Source organism: Ananas comosus, linkage group 21 (genome assembly GCF_001540865.1).
Source record: "Ananas comosus cultivar F153 linkage group 21, ASM154086v1, whole genome shotgun sequence".
Lineage (NCBI taxonomy): Eukaryota > Viridiplantae > Streptophyta > Magnoliopsida > Poales > Bromeliaceae > Ananas > Ananas comosus.
In genome coordinates, this window is record NC_033641.1 from 8,629,759 (window position 1) to 8,651,613 (window position 21,855).

General features: G+C 38.6%; 3 protein-coding genes across 4 annotated transcripts; all 3 read left to right on the top strand.

The window, feature by feature from the left end:
* On the top strand, positions 675-10,278 carry LOC109726608 (splicing factor U2AF-associated protein 2). Its single transcript, XM_020256316.1, has 15 exons — positions 675-952; positions 3,536-3,666; positions 4,135-4,269; positions 4,354-4,580; positions 4,976-5,185; positions 5,550-5,642; positions 5,812-5,850; positions 6,389-6,478; positions 6,558-6,660; positions 6,747-6,827; positions 7,001-7,077; positions 7,246-7,326; positions 8,083-8,174; positions 8,863-9,035; positions 9,802-10,278. Exons 2-14 carry the CDS (start codon positions 3,558-3,560, stop codon positions 8,984-8,986), a joined length of 1,461 nt encoding a protein of 486 aa, XP_020111905.1. The 5' UTR covers positions 675-952; positions 3,536-3,557; the 3' UTR covers positions 8,987-9,035; positions 9,802-10,278.
* LOC109726500 (protein FAR1-RELATED SEQUENCE 6-like) lies at positions 11,334-16,251 on the top strand. Of its 2 annotated transcripts, none has more exons than XM_020256113.1 (7): positions 11,334-11,771; positions 11,860-13,983; positions 14,311-14,421; positions 14,511-14,621; positions 14,749-14,817; positions 14,949-15,021; positions 15,741-16,251. In XM_020256113.1, exons 2-6 carry the CDS (start codon positions 11,881-11,883, stop codon positions 14,988-14,990), a joined length of 2,436 nt encoding a protein of 811 aa, XP_020111702.1. In that variant the 5' UTR covers positions 11,334-11,771; positions 11,860-11,880; the 3' UTR covers positions 14,991-15,021; positions 15,741-16,251. The 2 variants fall into 2 exon arrangements, with proteins under 2 accessions (XP_020111702.1, XP_020111703.1); XM_020256114.1 differs by having other exon boundaries at positions 11,334-11,525.
* LOC109726557 (protein FAR1-RELATED SEQUENCE 6-like) lies at positions 17,288-21,855 on the top strand. The gene is made up of 6 exons (XM_020256198.1): positions 17,288-17,609; positions 17,895-20,048; positions 20,239-20,355; positions 20,815-20,883; positions 20,973-21,141; positions 21,223-21,855. Exons 1-5 carry the CDS (start codon positions 17,508-17,510, stop codon positions 21,105-21,107), a joined length of 2,577 nt encoding a protein of 858 aa, XP_020111787.1. The 5' UTR covers positions 17,288-17,507; the 3' UTR covers positions 21,108-21,141; positions 21,223-21,855.

A 21,855-nucleotide genomic window follows, 5' to 3' on the forward strand; every position in this document is an offset into this window, starting at 1 on the left:
AGGAGCCAAAGAGCTGTCTTGAATATCTTAGGAATATTTTGGTCCAATCTGATTCAACCTTAGGAAGGAGCCAAGGAAATGCTGCCACGTATACCCTACAAACTGCCAATTAATATATTTATATGAATTTTAATATTATTTAATTATTTAACAATATAAATAATTCTATGATGATTTTGTCTTAGAAAACTTCAGAAATATCTTGAAAATATCATGATCCAACCTGGTCGAACCTTGGGAAGGAGCGAAGGAGCTGTCTTGGAAAACCTTGGGAAGGAAAGAGCTGTCAGGAATATTTTGGAAATATCATGATCCAATCTGGTCGAACCTTGGGAAGGAGCGAAGGAGCTGTCTTGAAAAACCTTGGGAAGGGAAGAGCTGTTTTGAAAAACCTCGTGAATCAGCCAAGGAGCTGTCTTGGATACATTGGGAATATTTTGGTCCAATTTGGTCCAACCTTAGGAAGGAGCCAAGGAGTACTTGACAGGAATTTGTGAAAGCAAGAAATGTTGCCACGTATATCCTACAAACTGCCAATTAATGTATTTGTATGGATTAATGTATTTGCATGGACGTATGGATTGTATGTATATGGATGTATGGATACCCCAAATTTACCAAAGTGCCCCTCAATACGTTTTAGCTCGGCCTCGTCTCCAGAACATTTCGGTCTCTCTTTCTTTCTCTCTCTCTCTCCCCTCTCTCTCTCCTACACAGACCCAAAACCCGACACTCTCTTTCCCACTTCGTCTCCTCCAACCTCTTCTAGGGTTTTCTCCTCCACCATTTTCTAGGGTTTCCGACTCGTCCGCTCCTCTCAACCTCACACAGGATGACCGGGTTGGGAAGGATCGTTCGCCGAGGTGATCCCTCTTGAGCTCGCACGCACTCGCCGTTTGCGAGGAATCGTTCATCCACCTTCATCATCCCTCTTTCTCACTGCTTTTTTTTGGTAAGTTTTGATCATTTTTTGATTTTTTTTTTTCATTTTTAATTAGCTTTGGATGTTCATGTGAATGTCATCTATGCATATACTCTGTTTGTTTATATTATTAATCTTTATCTAATTGATTTAAAATAATTTATTTTTGCTGGCATGTTAGATGACTCATCTAATTCATTAGCACTCCCATTTCATAGACAATTACTTTTGTCATATTGTGATCATCTCTAAAATATTCAACTATTAATTTTGTACGACTATATGATGTCTAGATAATATATATATATATATATTTAAAGTGTATGTATTTAGAGGTTTATGAATCATGAACATCTAAATTTAGAGTTGAGTTTTGGGAACACAGAGGTATAAGACAAAAGAAAGGGATGGTTCATTGCTTTCTCCTTCATTACAAACATTTAAGAAGGGGAATGGTAGATAGATGGAAGTTAAATGAGAAATAGAAGAAAACAATGTTGTGGGCTTGGGATTCTGACATTTTCCACATGGTTTTGGCAATGCACATTCAACATTACAATCCCTTTATTTCCCTCTTTCTATTTTCCAATGCTGCTTCTTCCCAATGTATGCCTGCAGGGTTAGGTCTTACTTTTCTCTTCAAATTCAAAGATATAGTGAGTTTTGAGTAGTGCTTTTCAAAGAAGCATTATGTTAAATAAGTAAATTAAAGTCTTCAGAATGGTATATTATGTCAGAAGATGATTTCAAGATAAGAAAACTACATACTATGAACTCGTATTGTCGATCTGTTGGGGTTCGAGCCTGATAGAGACAAGCCCAGGTCCATCTTTCATTGGCTTTATTAAGTTCAACTAGACCTATAGTGAGATTAGTTTATATATACATATAGGCTTGGTTCAAAATTTCCATAGGTTTGGTAGAGAACTTTTTGAAACATAAGAAGGAAGTTATGTTGGGCATTAGAAAAGCATACACCCTAGATTATGCAGCTGTTTGTTCACAGTCCAACATTGGATGACATTATTTAGTGCATTAGTATAAGAAATACGACATTGTTTACCGAGCAAATACAGAAGTATCATATTAGATCTTCTAATTTTGAGACTCGAAATCTTATTTATACTTTTTTCCTTTTTTTTCCTCATTCGACAAGCATTCCATACAAAATTGTTGCTGCTAAGTATAGAGACAAAAGCAGCTTCAAAATACCTTAATTAGGTTGCATAGGTGGTTTTTTAATTTTATTTTTGTTGTGTTTTATTAAATGTGTCAGGAGAATATACAATGTAATTATTGGGATAGGCAAATGGCGCAGAGATTTTATACTAAGAATTTGTATACTTGTGTACACAATATTATTGTATTGGGTTTATGCATGTGCCATGAAATATATTATTGGATATGTTTCAGTTTCTATAAAGTGCATTTTATTCTTGTAATGATTAGCACCAATTTGTGCTTTCACTGGCTGTGTTTGTGCTTTCATTGGTTGTATTTTGGATAACTTGGATACTATAGTTTTTTTGAGTTAAATTGTTCATGCCTTTTCTTTGCTCGTAAAAATATCCAATGCAACTAAATGTTTGGCTTAAGTAAAAATTTGACATAAGTATCTTGCTTAACTTCTCATAATATTTTTAGTGTTTTTTTAATAATTCGAATGAAACTAAATGAATAAATCCATAAAAATATCCAAGAACTATTAGTTTCTCCAGCAATGTGATATAAATCATTGTATTAAAATTTTCTAATGTTCTTTTTTTTTGAGAAGAATGGTAACGTGCTATCGTTTTATTTATTTAATTTTTTTAAAAATAAATTTAGCTGAAAATGTAAAGCAATTTGGCTTCAAACTATAAACCATTTATGCTAAAAACAGTTAGTAGTATTCTAAGTTGTTACAGTATGATTCTTGACCAAAAAATAAAAAAAAAGAGTAATCCTATCTGTAGTAAGGTATGTTTGAAGCTAGCATTTTAGTATTAGTAAGTTGCTTAGTACTTATCCCTTATTGTGTATTTGTTTTTCGTATGTTGAAAAGTTAGATGGACAAAAGTTGGATACGCGAGTCAAGATTGAGTAAAAAACACTTTGATGGGGTTAATGATTTCCTTAATTTTGCATTTGAGAGGTCATCTCAAGATGGAAAAATATTATGTCCGTGCTCACGTTGTTCCGATATTAATTGGCACACACATGAGGTAGTTAAGGAACACTTGGTATGCAATGGGTTTCTCCTAAGGTACACTCACTGGCCTTGTCATGGAGAATCCATCTCTTCCTCTTCCTCCAGTAGCAATACGGCGTACCATCTACAAGATCCTTTACGACTGCGAGAGTCAACTCATGATCAAATGGGCTCAAGTAGACATGATGATATGGAAGGATTATTGCGAGATGCCGTGAGAATGTATTTTCAAGATTTAGATAATTCATCGTCACGAGAAGACATTCCAAATGCGCAAACTATTTGAGTAGTCATGACAATTGTCACGATGCAAATGCGTGTTTTTTGCTTGATTTCTGATGATCATTTAGTTTTTATTCCGCTTTTTTTCTTCTTCTTTTTTTTTTTTTTTTTTTACCCATTTCAAATTTGTTCAATTTTAGTTCGATGATGAGGTGAACAAGTATGGAGGAGAATAGTGAAGCGAATTATACTGCGGCTTCTGAGGTTGGTTGGTATATGCTTGGGGAGAATCAAGAGCATGTTGGTCCATACGCATTATCTGAGTTGCAAGGTGAACTTTTCTTCTCTATTTTTTAAAGCGATTAGCTTTCTCAGCGTATTAGGGTTAATAGAGAACTGCATCTGCTTTGTCTCATGTAAATACTACTGCTTGGTTGTATTTTGCATTTGGTTTGATTCAATTATGCAAAATCTTTGGTTTGATAACCCGCAGGATTTGAATTCTTTTGTAATTTCCAGTGTATACGTGGTTTGAAAGCATTGCTGATGTTAGAAAGAAGAAATTTTTACTTGAATCACATTGCTTGATGTAACATTTATTGTTTCTGCATTAATATTTGGAGTTGGGAATTTATATTAATTTGGCTCTTGTTCTTTTGAAAGTTATATGATAGAGTTTTCTTTAAGCAAATGATAGTATGTTGAGCAACCATCACAGTTTGAGTTGCTTGATATACCTTGTTTGTATATTTATATTCGCTACTTGACCATATTGCCCATGATTTCTTTACTTTGCTAGAGCATTTCGTAAATGGGTACCTTGATGAGAACACGTTGCTCTGGTCGGAAGGGAGAAGTGGCTGGATGTCACTATCGTTAATTCCTGAGCTATATAGAGGGATTTCAGCTCAAACAGCTAATCGTCCTAACGAAGGTTAACAAAATTATTACCTGATTAAACCTCGATTCTGACAAACAAAAGAAAGGAGCCCTTCCTCATTTTGTCTTTTTCTCGTAGATGCGGAAGAAAACAACGATGAATTTATGAAATGGCGGAAGGAGGTGTCAGAGGCTGAGGTCGAGGCTGAGGCCCTGAAAGGTGGAAATACTGAGGGTGAGGGAGGAGGGACAGAAGCGGGTCTCGATGATAGACCGGCGACCCCACCAGATGGTGAGGAAGAATTTACTGATGATGACGGAACTGTTTATAAATGGGATCGTGGTGTCAGGGCATGGGTTCCTCAAGTAAGCATTATTTCATGTTGTCTGATCTTAATTCTTAGGTAATCCGATTTTTTTTCCCCTCACTTGTGCCAAATCAGTGTATCAAAATACATGTATGAACTCAAGTAAGTTGCCTTAATGCTTATTTGCCACAATTTGCTTTGTGAGATTATTGAAGTTCTCCAGTTTAGCCATAGAACTTTGCCAGGTGATATTAGCTACCTATGAATTATTTTCTTTGCTTTAATCTTACGCAAAATTATTTTCTAGAAAATACATGTGTACTTATTCTTCCTCCTGTAATCAAGTTTCAAGTTAAGACCACTACTCTATGCAGTTGTATTACAATGTCAACCTAGCATTTCTGTAAAAACATATGAAAATGTGGAAATTACGTGAATGTTGTTATTCCATAGGATAATCCTTCAAGTAAAGGAGGTGAATATGGACTTGAAGAGATGACTTTTGCACATGAGGAGGAGATATTTCCAATTTCGGAGGCTCCTCATCCCTCTGTGCGAGTTCCTGATCCCTCTGTGCCAGAGGAGAGCAATGTTTCGAACGAAAAAGCTGAAACAGAATTGGAGAAGAAGCGGAAATCATCTGAGAAGCCAACTGAAAAGAAGGTATCTTTTCTTTGCTTTTTTACTTTCAATTATTATTATTGTTTCTCTAATTCCTAGATAAGGGCATGTTTTAGCTTCCTATTCAATCGAAGTTTACATAGAAATGGAACAAACTATTATTCTGCCTTAGAGGGCCTTCCTTGCACACTTGAGCCAACTAGGGAGCAGATATTTGCACTTTTACCCTCTGTACATGGTCTTTTAGCACTGGCATTGTCTTTTATTACTAGTCAAGAGAAGGAATGGCACTTAACAAGTTGCTACTTCTGATATTGTACATGCTTAAATATTTTTTAAGGAAGGATAATGATGGTTTTGAATGAAACTGCGAAAGGAAGCTAATAAACCATTCAAACTGTAACAGGAAGCTAATAAACCGCCAGATAGCTGGTTTGATTTGAAGGTCAATACTCATGTTTATGTGACTGGCTTGCCTGATGATGTTACTGTTGAAGAAGTAAGTATTAAGTCTCCTACTTTTAGTATTTCATGCTTCACATAATTGTTATTTCATGGCACATTACTTGGCAACTGCCTAGCAAGAAATAATTAAATGTGCTTGCACCTGTTTAGTTCCATGCATCGCGTGTCATAGTTGTGGCTCTAATCTCAAATTTATCTTGCAGGTAGTGGAAGTATGCTCTAAGTGTGGAATTATAAAGGAGGTAAGGAAAATTATTTATCTATTTGCACTTCAGGTGTTTTTCCCCCAAGATTGTCTTTTCATTTGTATGGATGTGTAGTTTGCATTTTGCAAACTTTGTTAGCTATTTGCCTGGCCTAATGCATGCAAGAACACAGTGATTATCTCTTAACAAATTTGTTTGACTTGAGAGCTTCTGGACTCAATAGGTTCATTGTCAACATTTGGGGGGGAAAGTTCTGTTAAGATGAAAGCCTCCAATTGCTTATTCAAAGCAAGTTCGACTTGTTCGGCATTAATTTTCTGCATGTAAGACAAATATATGTGTATCTGTATTGCACTTGTCTTGTGGTTTGTCCTGTTTTACATCCAGTTGGTTTTAGGGCGAGACTTAAGCCGTTTGTGTCTTTGATTCATCGTTGTCTCGTTGATGTTGATAGCACTTTTTAGTTGTTTCGAGTACTGAATAATTGATTAAGCGTGATATAAAGTTACCTTTGGTTAAGTTCATCCTTCATAGATGAGGGCATTATTTCACCTATACTTCTCAGCATCTTTAGGATCCTGAAACAAGGAAGCCTCGAGTGAAGATATACATAGACAAAGAAACAGGTAGAAAGAAAGGGGATGCACTTGTCACCTATCTGAAGGTAAGTAGTACTTTTCCTATTGAAACATTCAGAGAATATCAACTTAAATTTGTGTATAACTTTTTTCTGTCCATTCCAGGAACCTTCCGTTGCTTTAGCAATTCAAATATTGGATGGCACTCCACTTCGTCCTGGTGGAAAGATCCCCATGTCTGTAAGCCAAGCTAAATTTGAACAAAAAGGTTAACATTGGTATAGTTTCCTGCCATTGTAATGCTAAGATGTTTAAATATTGAATAAAAAGACTTATTTTCCACTTTGTGTCCAGGTGAGAAATTTATAGCGAAGAAGGCTGATAAGCATAAGAAAAAGAAAATAAAGAGAGTTGAAGATAAAATTCTTGGATGGGGTAATCATCAATCTTGCATATCTAAGTTCATGCATTTCTTTGAGTGAAGTATGGCCTACCTAGTCTACGTTATTAGTCTGCATATCTTTGATTGATGTGGATACATCTTTTGTGAATTTTGGGTGCTCTTGAGAGGTACTAAGTATCCAACCTAACTCGCTTTCTTTGATTAGGTGGGCATGATGATGCGAAGGTGTCTATTCCGACCACAATTGTTTTAAGGAACATGTTCATTCCTGCTGAATTGAGGGTAACGATTTGAAACACAGACCTTATTTCTCTGTTTGCTTTTATGATCCAAATTATCTGGCACATTTTTGCGGCAATTTGTTTTCTAATGTTTATCTGCATGAATGAGATACTTAGACAATTTGGTGCAATGGTCTAATGATGAGTGGGGATGTTCTTGTATTTGCAGAGTGATGAAAGTCTTCTTCCAGAGCTAGAGGCAGATGTTAGAGAGGAATGCATGAAGCTGGGTCCGGTTGAAAATGTAAAGGTTAGTACAATTCATTAAATGTTTTTTAATTAGGTTTGTGGCATGTGGGTTAGAATATACTGTTTTGAATAATTTTATGTTTGATGAAATTCATTATACTCGTGCACTACTCATTTCGTTGTGTGTTGAAGTAGAAAAGTTTTACATATATAGATATCTGCATGCCTCTTTTCTTGGTATGTTTACTTGAGAGGTCTGGTCTGCTGCTGATGAATACAAGCATTTGGAGCAATATGAGTCTGTTAATGAACTTGAATAATTCTTGTTGTTGTTGTTGTGTATATCAAGTTCAACATCTGTTCCTTTGTAAGCTTCTGTATTTGGACTGACCTTAGGAATTCTTTAGTTTCTTAAATCCTTTCAATGGCTACTTTGCACTTGTTCATCTCTTGTTCTATTAGAGAAAATATCAAATGACGTTGTAACTGTCTCAGATTTAAGTCACTCGTTTTTAAGTAATGAAAACTTCATTTCCTGCTTGACTTTAGCTTGCCCATGTATGCGACTTTACTAGAGATTTCCCACTTTCTGCCTATCTACAGTGTCAATTTATATTGTCTTTGATTAAGTTGATCTGTCCATTATTGTATGGTTTTTTAGAGTAATTGATATTGCTATAAATTTTAGGGATTGAACTTCTGTACTTATTGCTACAGATTGCATTTGTTTGACACTTGTTGTGGTAAGAGTAGGAAGCCTTTTCTTGTTTTCCTGATGTTCGAAGTGGTACTGATTTGCCTATAAATGAACATGCAGGTTTGCGAGAATCATCCACAAGGTGTTGTGTTGGTGAAATTTAAGGATCGAAAAGATGGTGCAAAATGCATCGAGTTGATGAATGGAAGATGGTTTGTTTTCAACCTCTCTATGCAAATACCGAGTTTAACATTGGTTTTAAATTAACTATACACAATCATATGCAAGCAACTCCAGCCCACCGTTCATACCTAGTCTTTTACCTATTACTGAATGGGCCTCATGGTACCTGGACCAAAAAAATTATCAGGTTTAACAGTGCAAACCTTTTCATATAGAAGGAAAATATACCCGAGTTTATTAGCAGTTTAAACTCTGAGATTAGGAATAGGAACTATTGATAACTTCAAAAATCAAGCTATAATTAGGAATTACAAGTACTGAGGCCTTCGCTAATTCTTTTCACTCAGAGATCGGTTTATTTTATATCTGACTGTTTTAAAGAACAAATAAAAGCAATGAGCAAAGGGTTATTATGTTATACTATTGCGGACCAATCAAAATGGTGATCACCATGCCTAATTATGTCACAAGCTGTTAAAACATATTACACGCCTTGTTTTTTCAATTATACTTTTTGTTCAAAATCTATAAAAGAGGCCATCCTATTAGCGGAAAGGGACTCGGATCAAGGAGGAGGTTTCACCACGCCCCACCCCCCTACCCCCAACAATAGCTGCTCAATTGGAAATTCCGTGGAAAATCAAATTGTTTGCATATTGGGTGCATATATGTTTCTAGTGGTGAACTTTGAAATCTTACAGTTTGGTCGACATATAGGTTTGCAGGGAGGCAAATTCATGCTAGTGAAGATGATGGTTCAGTTAACCACGCTCTTATTCGTGATTTCGACGAGGAGGCAGCAAGGCTCGAGCAATTTGGTGCAGAACTTGAAGGCGACTGATGCAAAATCTTATCCCACTGTAATTTGGCAATCTTTTAGAGCCAAGAGGGTGAGGATCCACAAACTAATTTGCTAAACTTTTACAATTTTTATTGACACTTTAACATCGGCTGGTAATGGGTAGCTAGTTTAGTTGTCCTAGTTGACCAAAATGGGCACTAAATACTTTTATGAATTTCCTCCAAATGAGTGATATGACTATTGAAATTGTGAACATATTTAGATCCAAACCAGTACTATCAAGGAATCTATCCATAAGCAAGTTCTAACGAGGAACTGAAAACCAAACTCATATAAAAATTTAGATAGAATGTACTAGGGCTATGTGAACTCAAGTTGGAGACCCCGATAAAACTGGTCGAATTGATTATTTTGTAAAGTGACTCAGCCTTTGCATTTTGTTTCATGGGCTTTAAACGCAACGTGTGATGAAACTAGTTGAGTTGATTTGCTAGAACATGTGATTCGGTTGCTTCTGATTTGTAGCCACTAGCATCAACTCTATGGTTCAAAGTACTCCACAATTCATGACTATTGTTCTATTTGGTTCTCAGCTCTCACTGATAGCATAAAACCGCCAGAATTTGCAACATTTGGGTGTAAGACTACAATAATTAACAGCAACCACAGCACTATTGACTGGATGTATGAAATACATTTCTCTTTTTTTTCTCTTTCTACATTTCCACCTTGCTTTGTTTAGCAGTTTTTACCCTTTTTTAATTGCTTCTATGTGCTTCATAGTAGGAATGAATAATCACTTTTTCCTGCTACTTGAGACTCAAATGTGAGGCTTTTTCTCATCTCTCTTTCAGATAGCGCGAAGGAAATGTCTCGTTTAAATACCTCAAATCAAATTCTGACTCGAAACCAAACTGCGGAAGGTGATGTCCGCATGAAAAGAGCGATGCAGCACAAATGCGGTGACAAACGGAGAAATCTTCGGCTCGTCATGTTTCTCGACAAAACTTTGTTCTCAAAATCATCAGCTCTCACCTTGTCAACATTAGGAAATTTACATCCTTCTTGCAGCAACTAAACTAAGTATGGCTAACATTGGACAGCGAGGGCTTAATTATGTACAGTTTGTTTGTATTATGTTCCTGGATTGTTAATCTATTAAATTTTGATACTTCGATCTTAATTCGGAGATGGCTCGAAACAGATGCATATTTCATATCTTGTTCTTTTCTTCTTTTTGTTCATGTGCTGATTCTTATTGAGGAGATGGTGTACAAATGAGGTCCTTTTTGAAAATTTTGCACCTTCTTTCAATGGTGGTTGGCACATCATCATTTGGGAGGAATCTGGTTCGGCTCTATTTTGCTGCATGTTTAGGGCCACTGAATGAAAAACATTGCGACCCTATTTGAATGTATGAATATTTTATTCAGTATATTTCGTAGATTTATTGTGTATATATAAAAAAGTATTATCAAAGGTCCCAAAAGGATATTCTTTTCTATCTTTATTTATTTATTTTTTGAAAGTAAGATTCATCATCTTCTAAAGGAAATGTATTATTTGATATATGCACAAAAATATTCATATTGAATGAATTATAGTTAAATGTTTTATTTGGACATCTGAGTAAGGTTTAAAACTAAGAGGAAAAAAAAGAAAAGGTAGGGGCCCGAGTTTTCAAAAATAATGTATTAGTTATTATTTTTTAATTATTGTAAGTCGATTATATTATAAAATAAGTAAAATAAGATAAATATATGAATAAAGTTTTTTGTAATCTACTAGTCTACTATACTACTAGTGCTAATTACTTTTAGGTCAAAGTAGGTTAACATTTAATATTAAAATTTATTGAAGATGATATTTGACTTAATCCCGTTGGAGTGTTTTTTTTTTTTTTGGATAAAAAGACGCTATCAATAATAATTTGTTGGGCTTAAATCATCGGTCCAAATTTTTAAATTCAGTTATTATTATTAGCGTAGAGGCATCTTATGTACCAAATTAGAATATTTTTTTCATTCGATGTGAGATTATTGAAACGTTATTGTTAGCAGGTTGGGTCGTTACATCGAAGAAAAAAGTATACAAGCAAGAAGAAAAAAAGGGAAAAAAATAAAAATTAAATTATAAAAAAATTAAAAAATTAAAAAAATGATCGAAAGTGTATAAAANAATGAAAATAAGTGAAATAATTATCTTCGTTTTGTTTTTTTTTTTTTTTTTAAATAAAGTGTTACCAAACATGTGTGATTACGCGTACCCGTAGTCGGACCCAGAAATGCACCCAATTATACAGTTACCGCAGTAGGACTGTAGGACCCACGACGTCTATACTCTTTACTCTCGTTCCAAGGTAGGAGTACAGTTCTGGGTACATTCACGTTCCCTCTTATCAGCCTCCCTCTTCCTCCTCCTCGCCGAAACCCTAAAAACCCTAAATCCCCTCCTCGTCTCCTCCGATCACTAATCCACCACGAAACCCTAACCCGCCCCTATTCTCCAAGCTTCATCGGAACATGCCATTTGTTGCAGATTCCATCGGATAGAGCGCAATATCACTGGACCAACTAGGGTTTGTCTTAATATATTTGCTTATAAGAGTAGAATCGATTGCGCGGTTCTCGATTCAATACTTGGTTCTTCAATTTTGTATCTAATTGGAATGATATCCTACTTTTTCCAATCCAAAAGGGGTTTTGTTTGCCATCGTTTAGTATCTTTTGTAGTAGTTTGTATCTAATACGGTGAACGACTCTCTACAAGTGACTCTGAACTCAGTGGTGATGACACTGCACCTGAAGATCTAAAAATTCCTCAGGTTTAGATAGTTTTTAGTTACAATGATAAGCTATTTTAACATTTTTGTTCGGCGATTGCCGTGTTAAATTCGGTAATTTCTTTTCCAGGACCTGGCGGATGCCTCTGCTATGGATTGCGCTCCGCATAAAAGCAAAGAAGAAATTTTTGATGATGATGATGATGATAATATTGGTGAAAATGTCGAAGGAGACGATAAAACACCTCGAGTGGGGATGGTATTCACAACTTACAACGAAGCGTCTAGCTTCTACAAGCAATATGCTTTGAGTGTAGGATTTGGGGTAGCCGTTAGGAAATCATCGTTTACTAAATCCGGAATATGTCGAAGGTTGATACTCGCGTGTACTAGGGGAGGGAAGGGGCGGCCCGACGCTTGCTATCAAGCTAGGCAGACGGCAAAGACGAACTGCCAAGCTATGGTAGTAGTGAAGTTGTGGAGCGACGGATTACTTCATCTCGTCGAAGCGAATCTCGAACACAATCATCCGCTCAACCCATCCGCTGCGCGATTAATGAGTTGCTACAAAAAAATGATTGATTCAGAGAGAGAAGAAACTATTGCACAGCCTAGCGGACGGAGAAATTCACAACCTATAGAGAAGGAATGTGGAAATGCTAGTGAGATTGGGAGATTGAAGCTCGGAGAAGGAGATGATGAACTAATCAATCAATTTTTTGCAAATATGCAGAACAAGAATCCAAACTTCTTCTACTTAGTGGATTTAGACAGGTGCGGCCGCTTGAGGAACTTGTTTTGGGCTGATGCGAGGTCTAGAGCGGCATATGAGTATTTTGGCCATGATGTTATTTACTTCGATACGACATTCTTGACTGAAAAATATGATCTTCCAATTGTCTGTTTCGTTGGGATGAACCATCATGGTCAGTTGGTTTTGTTTGGTTGTGGTTTGCTTAGTGATGAAACTGTTGAAAGCTATACGTGGTTATTTAGGGCATTCTTAACGTGCGTGCTCGGCCGCTATCCTGGTGCCGTAATTACAGATCATTGCAAGTCCATTCAAGATGCAGTTGCGGAGGTGTTTCCTCAAGCTCGGCATCGTCTTTGCTTGTCTCTTATAATGAGAAAATTATCAGAGAAATTCAAAGGTTTTGGGGAATTTAAAACAATTAAAAAGGCGTTTAAGAAAGCGTCGTATGATTCTTTCAGGGCCGGTGATTTTGAAGAAGCATGGAGAAAGATGATCGAGAAAAATGAACTTGAAGGCAATGAATGGTTGGATTCACTGTATGCGAATAAACATTTGTGGGCCCCCGTTTTTCTCAAAGACAAATTCTGGGCAGGAATGTCCATTTCACAACGTGGGAAGTCTGTTACTTCCTTCTTTGATAGTTGTGTGTATCCAAAAACGTCTTTAAAACAGTTTCTAAGTAAATACGAGGCGATTATACAAAGCAAATACAAGAAGGAGGCACATGATGATTCCGAGTCCTTTCACAAGACCCCACTCACCATATCAAAATTTTACATGGAGGAGCAGCTATCCAAACTCTACACAGTAAACATGTTCCGGAAGTTTCAGGATGAACTAAAAGCCACAATGTATTGCCATGCTACGCCCACTAATTCAAACGGGCCGCTTACGACGTTTGAAGTTAAAGAATGTTCGTACATGGAGGGTGGTAAAAGGACAGAAAGTAAAGACCATGAGGTTTATTTCAATGATGATGAGCTTGCAGTCGAATGCATTTGCGGTTATTTTCAGTTCTGTGGAATTCTGTGTAGGCACGCCCTCTCTGTTTTGAAGTTGCAGCAAGTATTTGAGATACCGTCACGATACATTCTTGATCGGTGGAAAAAAGACTACAAGAAATTACATGCTTTGGGTCGTTCCTACGATGAATTATTAGATGATAATATACTTCACTGTTACAGCTATTTGTCCACACAGTGCCTTCAACTGGTCGAGTTAGGGTTTATATCCGATGATAGATACTCAGTTGCTATTAAGTTGCTGAAAGAGGCAGAAAAGTTGCTTCTTGATGATGGTTCTAGCCGAGATAGACAACCTAAGCTTCTATCCTTTGATAGTTATCCAAGTGAAAATGTTCAAGGCCTATTAGTTTCACAAATGGGTTTCTCTGAGGGCAATAAGAATTTAGAATCTTCAAATGTGAAGCGTCGAGGTAGGCCATCAAAAAAAGAACGAGAAACTCATATAGAGACGTTAGTTGGGTCGAATAAGGAACAGGTACCAATTCCTATAATGATGCTATAGGTCCTCAAAAGGCACACCATAGAGTAGCTAGTGAGTTAGATTTGCACATGGGGTAACTAGTCAGTGTTTAGCTTTTCAAAGTTTCAAGCGTGATATCGAGCTAGAGAAAACCCTGAAAAGTGAAACAACTAACTAGCTGCCGCATGTACAAAATTGAACTCATCAACTATATTTGGGGTACATTTTGAGGTTCCTACCCTGATAGTAACTCAATTTATAGTCCCTTTCAACTATTTTCCAATGTATTCGTTGATAGTACTCTAATGAGTAATGTCACTCTTGAATAAATATGATTCCCAGGACTTTCTAAGATCATCACTGGTTGGAAATGGAACCAATTTGCTTCAAGCTGACCCTACTGCATCACAACTTAACAGTCAAATGGGGGCTCCGGGAGGCATTGATTTGATGGTGCATTATTCTGACTTTGTAATTCTTGTTTATTGTCATTAGTATCATCTATATGTCTAATTCAAATTATTGCGTGTTAAATTTGTTAGGAAGAAATCGGCCCAAATGAGTTGTCATTTGGTACTCATTTCAGCACGCATGTTAATCACCCGCATCATATGACCAGCCAAACGAGATTGCCGCCGAGCAACTTTTTGCCGGTTTGTCATTTTCATACACACAATCTAACTTTGTGAACTATTCTCGTTTAAATCATACTCATGTAAAACCAAGCACATGTTTTGCGAATGCATGTAACTACAGTGTGGAATTATTTGCACATTGCAGGGTCAGCATGAGAACCAATCAATGAGAAATCAGTCAAGAATGCAGTGGATCTATCAGCAAATGTTGCAGGTTCTTACAGATATCTTCCTAATTTCAATTTTCTCATATAAGTTTTAAACAGCTCAATCATACTATTAATGATGATAATTTGATGTTAATTTTATTTGTTCGGGGATTTAATTAGTGTGACATAATTGCAGGAGGATCACATTCCAAAAACTCCCAGTCAGAGGACGGGGTAGAGGTTGCATTTTTCGCTGAAGTGAAGTCTAGGTTTGTCTTTGTATTTTTATGATCTATATCATGCGTATTTTTTGAGAATTTGACTACTATCCTTTGAGCTACTATCTTTTAATCTGCGCATGTACGAAGGCAAGATCTAATTTCCTCACTCTTCCTGTAATCACAGGAACGCATAATTCCATGATAAGAAACTGTGATTCATGCCCTATTGTGTACATTGAAATGTTATGCATTGAACTATCCGATAAATGGAATTGTTAGTACATACTGTGCTTGTGGGGTATCAGTACAATCACAGTTAGAATTTTCTTTTTTATTTCCTGGAAAATTCATGAATAGCTCACAAAATGTTAATTTTTCAGAGTTTATTCTCCAAATTATTTGCTAATATATAAATACCGAGCATAAGACCATAGAAAGATATGGATAATCTAGTGATTAATCAACTAATTCGAGTATCTTTTACGTTATTCGTTTTCAAGTTGTTTATCTGTTTTACTTTTGTTCAATTAAATTACATGAGATTGCGCATTTTGCAGTTCTAATGTTCCATGTATTTCTGTTTTATTAATGAAACTGCTGCTCAATTTTTCCAGATTTTTCTCTGAATTTCCGCCAGACTCCGAATTTTCGCATCTTGCCAAAACTTAAATCTGATTGCCGAACTTACGACTATGCGCAGAATACTAGGGTCATACATGAAACACTAATTTTTGAATGGTTTACTTGTCAAATGCCTACAAATGCAGGCAGGGCTAGTGGCAAGTCGGTCTGTGCAGTTCACATGTGCCTCGGCACCGACGGTGCTGGCTGCGACGGGAATTTCGAACCGTACATTCGAAAGAGTTATCGTTTGGACTTAAAAACCATGGCGATATATACGCAGATTCTACAGAGGTTGCAGTTTTCGTATACGACTTGGTGCAGATAGTTCCATTTTCAGTAAACCTCAGATGCTGCATTCGGAGCAGAGCTCGGCGCAGGTGGCCACCTCCAGTTCGCGAGTTACTCCGTTTTAACTAGAGGAAAATCGCGGTATCATCGGATATGTAGTTGGAAAGCATATATCATAGCAGAAAGATATACATGTACAGCATGTTTAAAGGTTTCTAATTTTTAGGCTGTGTTTGGTTTGAGAACTAAATTTTGAAGAATAACTCTTATTATTTTCGAGAACAAGGGATGTCCCGGTAGAAGTTACAACAAGCTATAAATTACGTTTGGATGTTGTTTGTTTGTTCTTAGAGAATATTCTTGATAGTGTTGGGTGTTTATGTTGGAATAAAGTATTGAAAAGATAAAAATTAGGGTAAACTTCAAATACCACTTCTGTGGTTTTACTTTCTCACTGTAGTATCCTGTGGTTTAAAATGTATCAATTTAGTACCTTGTGGTTTCATTTTTATCTTTTCATCAGTCTCTTTGTTAACTTTTCGTTTAATCATATACAAAAAACTTCAGATACTCCACCTATAGTTTATCAAATATTCATTTTAGCATCTTTTGATTTTAACTTTGTTACTGATGTAACGAAAAAAATTAGTAGAGGGGATGATAAAAAGAGAAAAATAAAAACATAGGGTACGCAAGTGATATATTTTAAACTACTGGGTACTAAAGTGAAAAAGTGTGAAACTACATGTAATATTTGAAGTTTTTTAAAAAAATTAAATATAATGACAAATTAGCTCTTAAATATAATAATGAAATATGATTTAAAGTTTCCATGCTGTGGAGAATTGGGCTTAACAGGTTATTCCAAAATAACCCATTAAGTTGTTTGGGTATTGGTCGGAGGATATTCCTTTTGTTAAAAAAAATTGTAAATAAAAGCAGGATTTCTCCATGTGATCAACGATTTTAAGTGTTTGGTTCCACCTAAAATACTAGTGAAATATATTTTTCTTTAAATTCAATTTTTTTCCTACGGAATTTAACCTTCTCAAATTTTTAACATGATTGTGTATTTAAATTTTAAAATTAAAATGTCTTTGGTTGATTCAAATTAAAATTAAATAAATTAAAATGCCGCAGAGCAAAATTAACTTTTTTTAATTTAAAATTCGAATCGGAGCCTTAACTGTGTAACCCAGAATCTAGTGGGTGGGCTCCACATTAACCGCACCCGAATGTTATCTCACGAGGACTCACAAGCGCCACGTGTCGCATCGTCGCTCCATATGTTTGCCTCGGGGTCTGTGTTCGTGGAGACTCGGCTTTTCGACCGACCAGTGGGGCCCCCCACCCCTCTCTTTCTCCTCTCTCTCTCTCTCTCTCTCTCTCTCTCTAAGCCATTCACCAAAAAATGTAACCCTAAAATCAAACCCTAGAATCGTACCCAATCCACGTCGTCTCCCTCCTCCTCCTCCTCCTCCTCCTCTTCCTCCTCCACCCCACCGCGCCATCTCTAACCCTATACTACCTTCGCGCCCCGCCAAAACCCTAGCGCCTCGCCGGAGCACCGTCGCCGGCGACCGACCGAACCCTCCCTCTCCGATCTCCGGCGAGGGGCCGCGATGGAGGCGGAGGAGTCCTCCGCCGCCGCCGCCGCCGCCGCCGCGCGGTGGAGGGACCCGCGGCGAGCCCGTCTCGCCCCGCGCCGCGACCTCAACTCCCAGGTCCGATCCCCCGTTCGATCCCATTCTAGGGTTTCTCAACTCCAATTCTCTCTCTCTCTCTCTCTCTCTCGCGCGCACGCCCATCGTTTTGCTCGGATTCTGGGGTTCTAATCCTCGGATTCGGTCTCTCGGCGCCCGAGTTACTAAAATTTTGATCGCGGGAGTCGCCGAGCTCAATTTATCCTCATTTTCTGACCCAAATAACCCAAAATTTTCCAACTGTTTCAAGAGAAAGTCGCAAATTTTATTCAATTCCGGTTGTGTTCACGTAATTCGCGGATTCAGGGCATAGCGGGGGATGCCTCCGCAAGCGGTCCGAGCAATGCCGAGTTCATGGAAGGCGACTCGCCGATCACCGCCGCCGCCGCCGCCGCCGACGACGACGACGACCCGCCGGAAGACGACGACGACGACGACGACGGCTACGACGGCGTGCCGGAGGTGGGCATGGTGTTCAAATCCCACCAAGACGCCTCCAAATTCTACAAGCGCTACGCCCGCCGCGTCGGCTTCGGCGTCTCCGTCCGCAGGTCGTCGTTCACCAAAGAAGGGCTCTGTTTATACCTAGAATTGATGTGCTGCAAGGGTGGGCGTAGGCGCGCCGAGCCCAAGTTCCGGAAACGGACCTCGGCCACCACCAATTGCCCGGCGAAGATCCGGGTGAAGCTCTGGGGCGACGGATTGCTCCATCTAGAGCTTGCGAGCCTCGACCATAATCACCCGGTCAGCCCCTCCATGGCGCGCTTCTTGAGCTGCTACAAGCAGCTCTCCGGGGCCGCTAAGCGCCGCCCGCGTGCTGCCCCCACCGCTGCTGCTCCGCCGCCGAGCGGAATGCCAATTGACAGACTGGGCGAGCTGGAGGCACTGCTCTTCGCGGAGAGCAGGAGTCGGAGCTTTGTGGAGAGAGGGCGTCTGAAGCTCGGAGAGGGCGATTCGGAAGCCCTCCGTATATTCTTTACCAGAATGCAGGCCAAGAACCCTAATTTCTTCAGTGTGCTCGATTTAGACGAGGAAGGATGCGTGCGCAGCGTGTTCTGGGCCGACGCCCGGTCGAGGGCCGCGTACGAGTACTATAACGATGTCGTTATGCTCGATACGAGCTACGTTTATGGTAAGTACGAGTTGCCTCTCGCCACTTTCGTTGGGGTGAACCACCACGGCCAGTCGGTGCTGCTGGGCTGTAGTTTGCTCTCTGACGAGACGGTCGAGACCTACGTTTGGCTGTTCAAGGCGTGGATAGCTTGTATGGCGGGGCTTCTGCCGAAGGCTCTTATAACCGACCACTGTCGGGCCCTTCAGAGCGCGGTCGCTGAAGTGCTCCCGGGTGTTCGGCATCGCCTTTGCCTGTTCCAGATAATGAAGAGAGCTGCTGAGAGATTGGGAGGGATGGCGGAGTATAGAGCGATCAATAAGACGATGCAGAAGGCCGTGTACGACTCGTTGAGAGCAGACGAGTTCGAAGAGGAATGGAGGCGAATGATCGAGATGTACGGACTCCAGGGGAACGAGTGGCTGAGATTGCTCTACGAGTGTCGGTACTTGTGGGTCCCGGTTTTCTTGAAAGACGCATTTTGGGCGGGAATGTCGGCTACGCAAAGGAACGAGACAGTCACTGCTTTTTTCGATGGTTATATCGACGCAAAGACTTCTTTGCGGCATTTCCTAAGTAAATACGAGATGGCTTTACAGAGTAAGTACGAAAAGGAAGCACAGGCGGATTTTGAGACGTTCCATAAACGTCGGCCTGCTGTGTCGAAATTCTACATGGAGGAGCAGCTGTCGAAGGTATACACTCTGAACATGTTCAAGAAATTCCAGGATGAGATCGAAGCCATAATGTATTGCCATGCGTCGCTAGTTAGTATGGATGGGTCCACCTCTACTTTCGACGTGAAGGAGTGTATATTTCTCGATGATGGTAAAAGAACCATGAATAAGAATTATTTAGTCACATGCGGCACGGAAGAGAAAAATGTTTATTGCATTTGCGGGTCTTTTCAATTCAGAGGTATCCTATGCAGGCATACTTTGTCGGTGTTCAAATTGCAACAAGTTCATGAAATACCTTCGCAGTACATTCTCGATCGGTGGAAGAAGGAATTCAAGCGGCTGCACGTGATGGCTCGTTCATCGAACGACTTTATTGCTAACAACAGAGTCGATCGATACGATTACTTGTCGATGCGGTGCCTTCAGCTTGTGGAGGTCGGGGTCTTATCCGATAAATATCAGCTCGCTCTGAAGTTGATAAGGGAGGTGGAGAAGTTTCTGCTGAGCGACAGCACGCATGATGACACGCAACCAAAGATAAAACCGCGCGTCACGAAAGCAAATAAAGTGAATGCAAGCAGCAACGAAAATGTGGGAGTGATCATGGCTTCTGAAAATGGGAATGAGGGGAGGCGGCGTGGTCGAGCGCCGCAAGAGAAAGAACCTCAGGTAAGATTTGGTTGATTTCTCTAACCGAGCTTTAACATGCCTATGTAGACAATGTTACTGTACATTAATTTGATGGTTTATCACATACCAAAAATTTTAGCTTATTTGTGTGATGTGATTCTCTCTTTTTTTTTCAATTTTTTTTTTTTGTTTCTATCGCTTATTTTGCATTGCGATGCTATTTATGTAGGAAGGAGCAAATCCAAGCATTGTGCCACCTGGTAGCTATTTCAGTCTACCTATGAATGGCCAACAGAGTGTTTCTAATCAAGCAGCCACGCGACCGAGCATTGTTTACATGTTCCCTGTATGTAACTTATCCTAAACCACTTATGAACCAGTTCATCTTTATCTCTGATGGGGAAAGTTTTATTTTATAGCTGTAATTTGCTAATTAGGTCTTCAAATGGTAGTTGTTGCTTGCAGATCGCAAGAACGAAAAAGAAAACGCAGACATATAAAAGGTTGCTGCTATCATGAAGAAATGACCTTCACGGTCTGACAATCTTAGATAGAGATATTTATAATATATACCAGTGAAAATATCGTTTTCACATTTATCCTCGTAAAATCAAAAATGCAATTTCTGAGGGGTATATATGAAAATTAAGATTAACTGGGGAATATATCCAACAGATTATATTGCTGGGATATATAATATGCATTAAGACATTGAATTGGATTGTAATGAATTTACAAACTTTGTATTTTCCCTATACATTTGGCGTTTGTGCTCTAATCGCAAACTCTTTATTTTATATGGTAGGGTGGGTTTGACCCGCAGATGTTTGGAAATGGACCAATGATGCCGTGGATCTATCAACAGATGTTCCAGGTTTGTATTACGGGTTCACTATTGGTTGCTTTTTTTGGTACAAAATGCATCTAACATGACTTCTTACGAAATTATGCGAGAATGTACAGGGGGCTCAGAAGCCAAAGGAAACTCCCGGCTCAGGTACAGGGCAAACAGCAAGAAAACGGAGGATTTATCGCGGTCATAAGCCCATGGAAGCAACGCAAGAACCTAGCGAGCCCCCTGGACCGATGACTGGCTAGAATTGGAGCCTCAAATCACAGAAGAGCACCCTTGGTTTGTCTAATTGTCATGAATTTTACTTCAGCATGTCTGGTGCATTAATAGGCTTATTCACTACCCTTTTTTTTGCATCAGAATGCAAGATTTTAGGGTTCTGGTGTAGGAATTCCCTAGTCAGAATCGCAGAGGAATGTCTATATCAACAGGGAATCTTGTTCCAGAACACCTTCACCATTTCCTCGTGAGAGATCTTAAGAGCGAAGAGTAATCTTCTAGTCATTAAGATCCTATTATGGATTTTTGGCACACGAAAGGGTAGCAGTATGATTTTCGATGGAGATTAGAATTCACCTAAGAAATGAGAAGCTTGCATGGTGGGATTAATCTCTTGAACAATGTTTTAGTGTGAGAAGGGACAACAAAAAGAAGGGGGGAAAAAAAAATCCTATCATTTGTTCTTTGACTAATTTTGGGCAATATTTGCTCTCTCTCTCAGAAAGGCTGCTAAAGATATATCGAAGCTTCATCCGTAGTTTTTTCTTCATCTTTTGTGTATTGGTGGGCTTGATTTTTGCAGCTTACAGATCGAGCCAAAATATATGTAAATAGTTGTCTCATCATGTAACTTTTGTTTTTTTTTTTTTTCTTTTCCTTGGTTTCATCTCTTGAATGAAAAAAATATTCATTCAAGTAGAGATGCCATCTAAATTGCACTCAATTATAAATCTTTTTTACACAATATTTACTTGTGTTTTGTTGGGTTCCTTT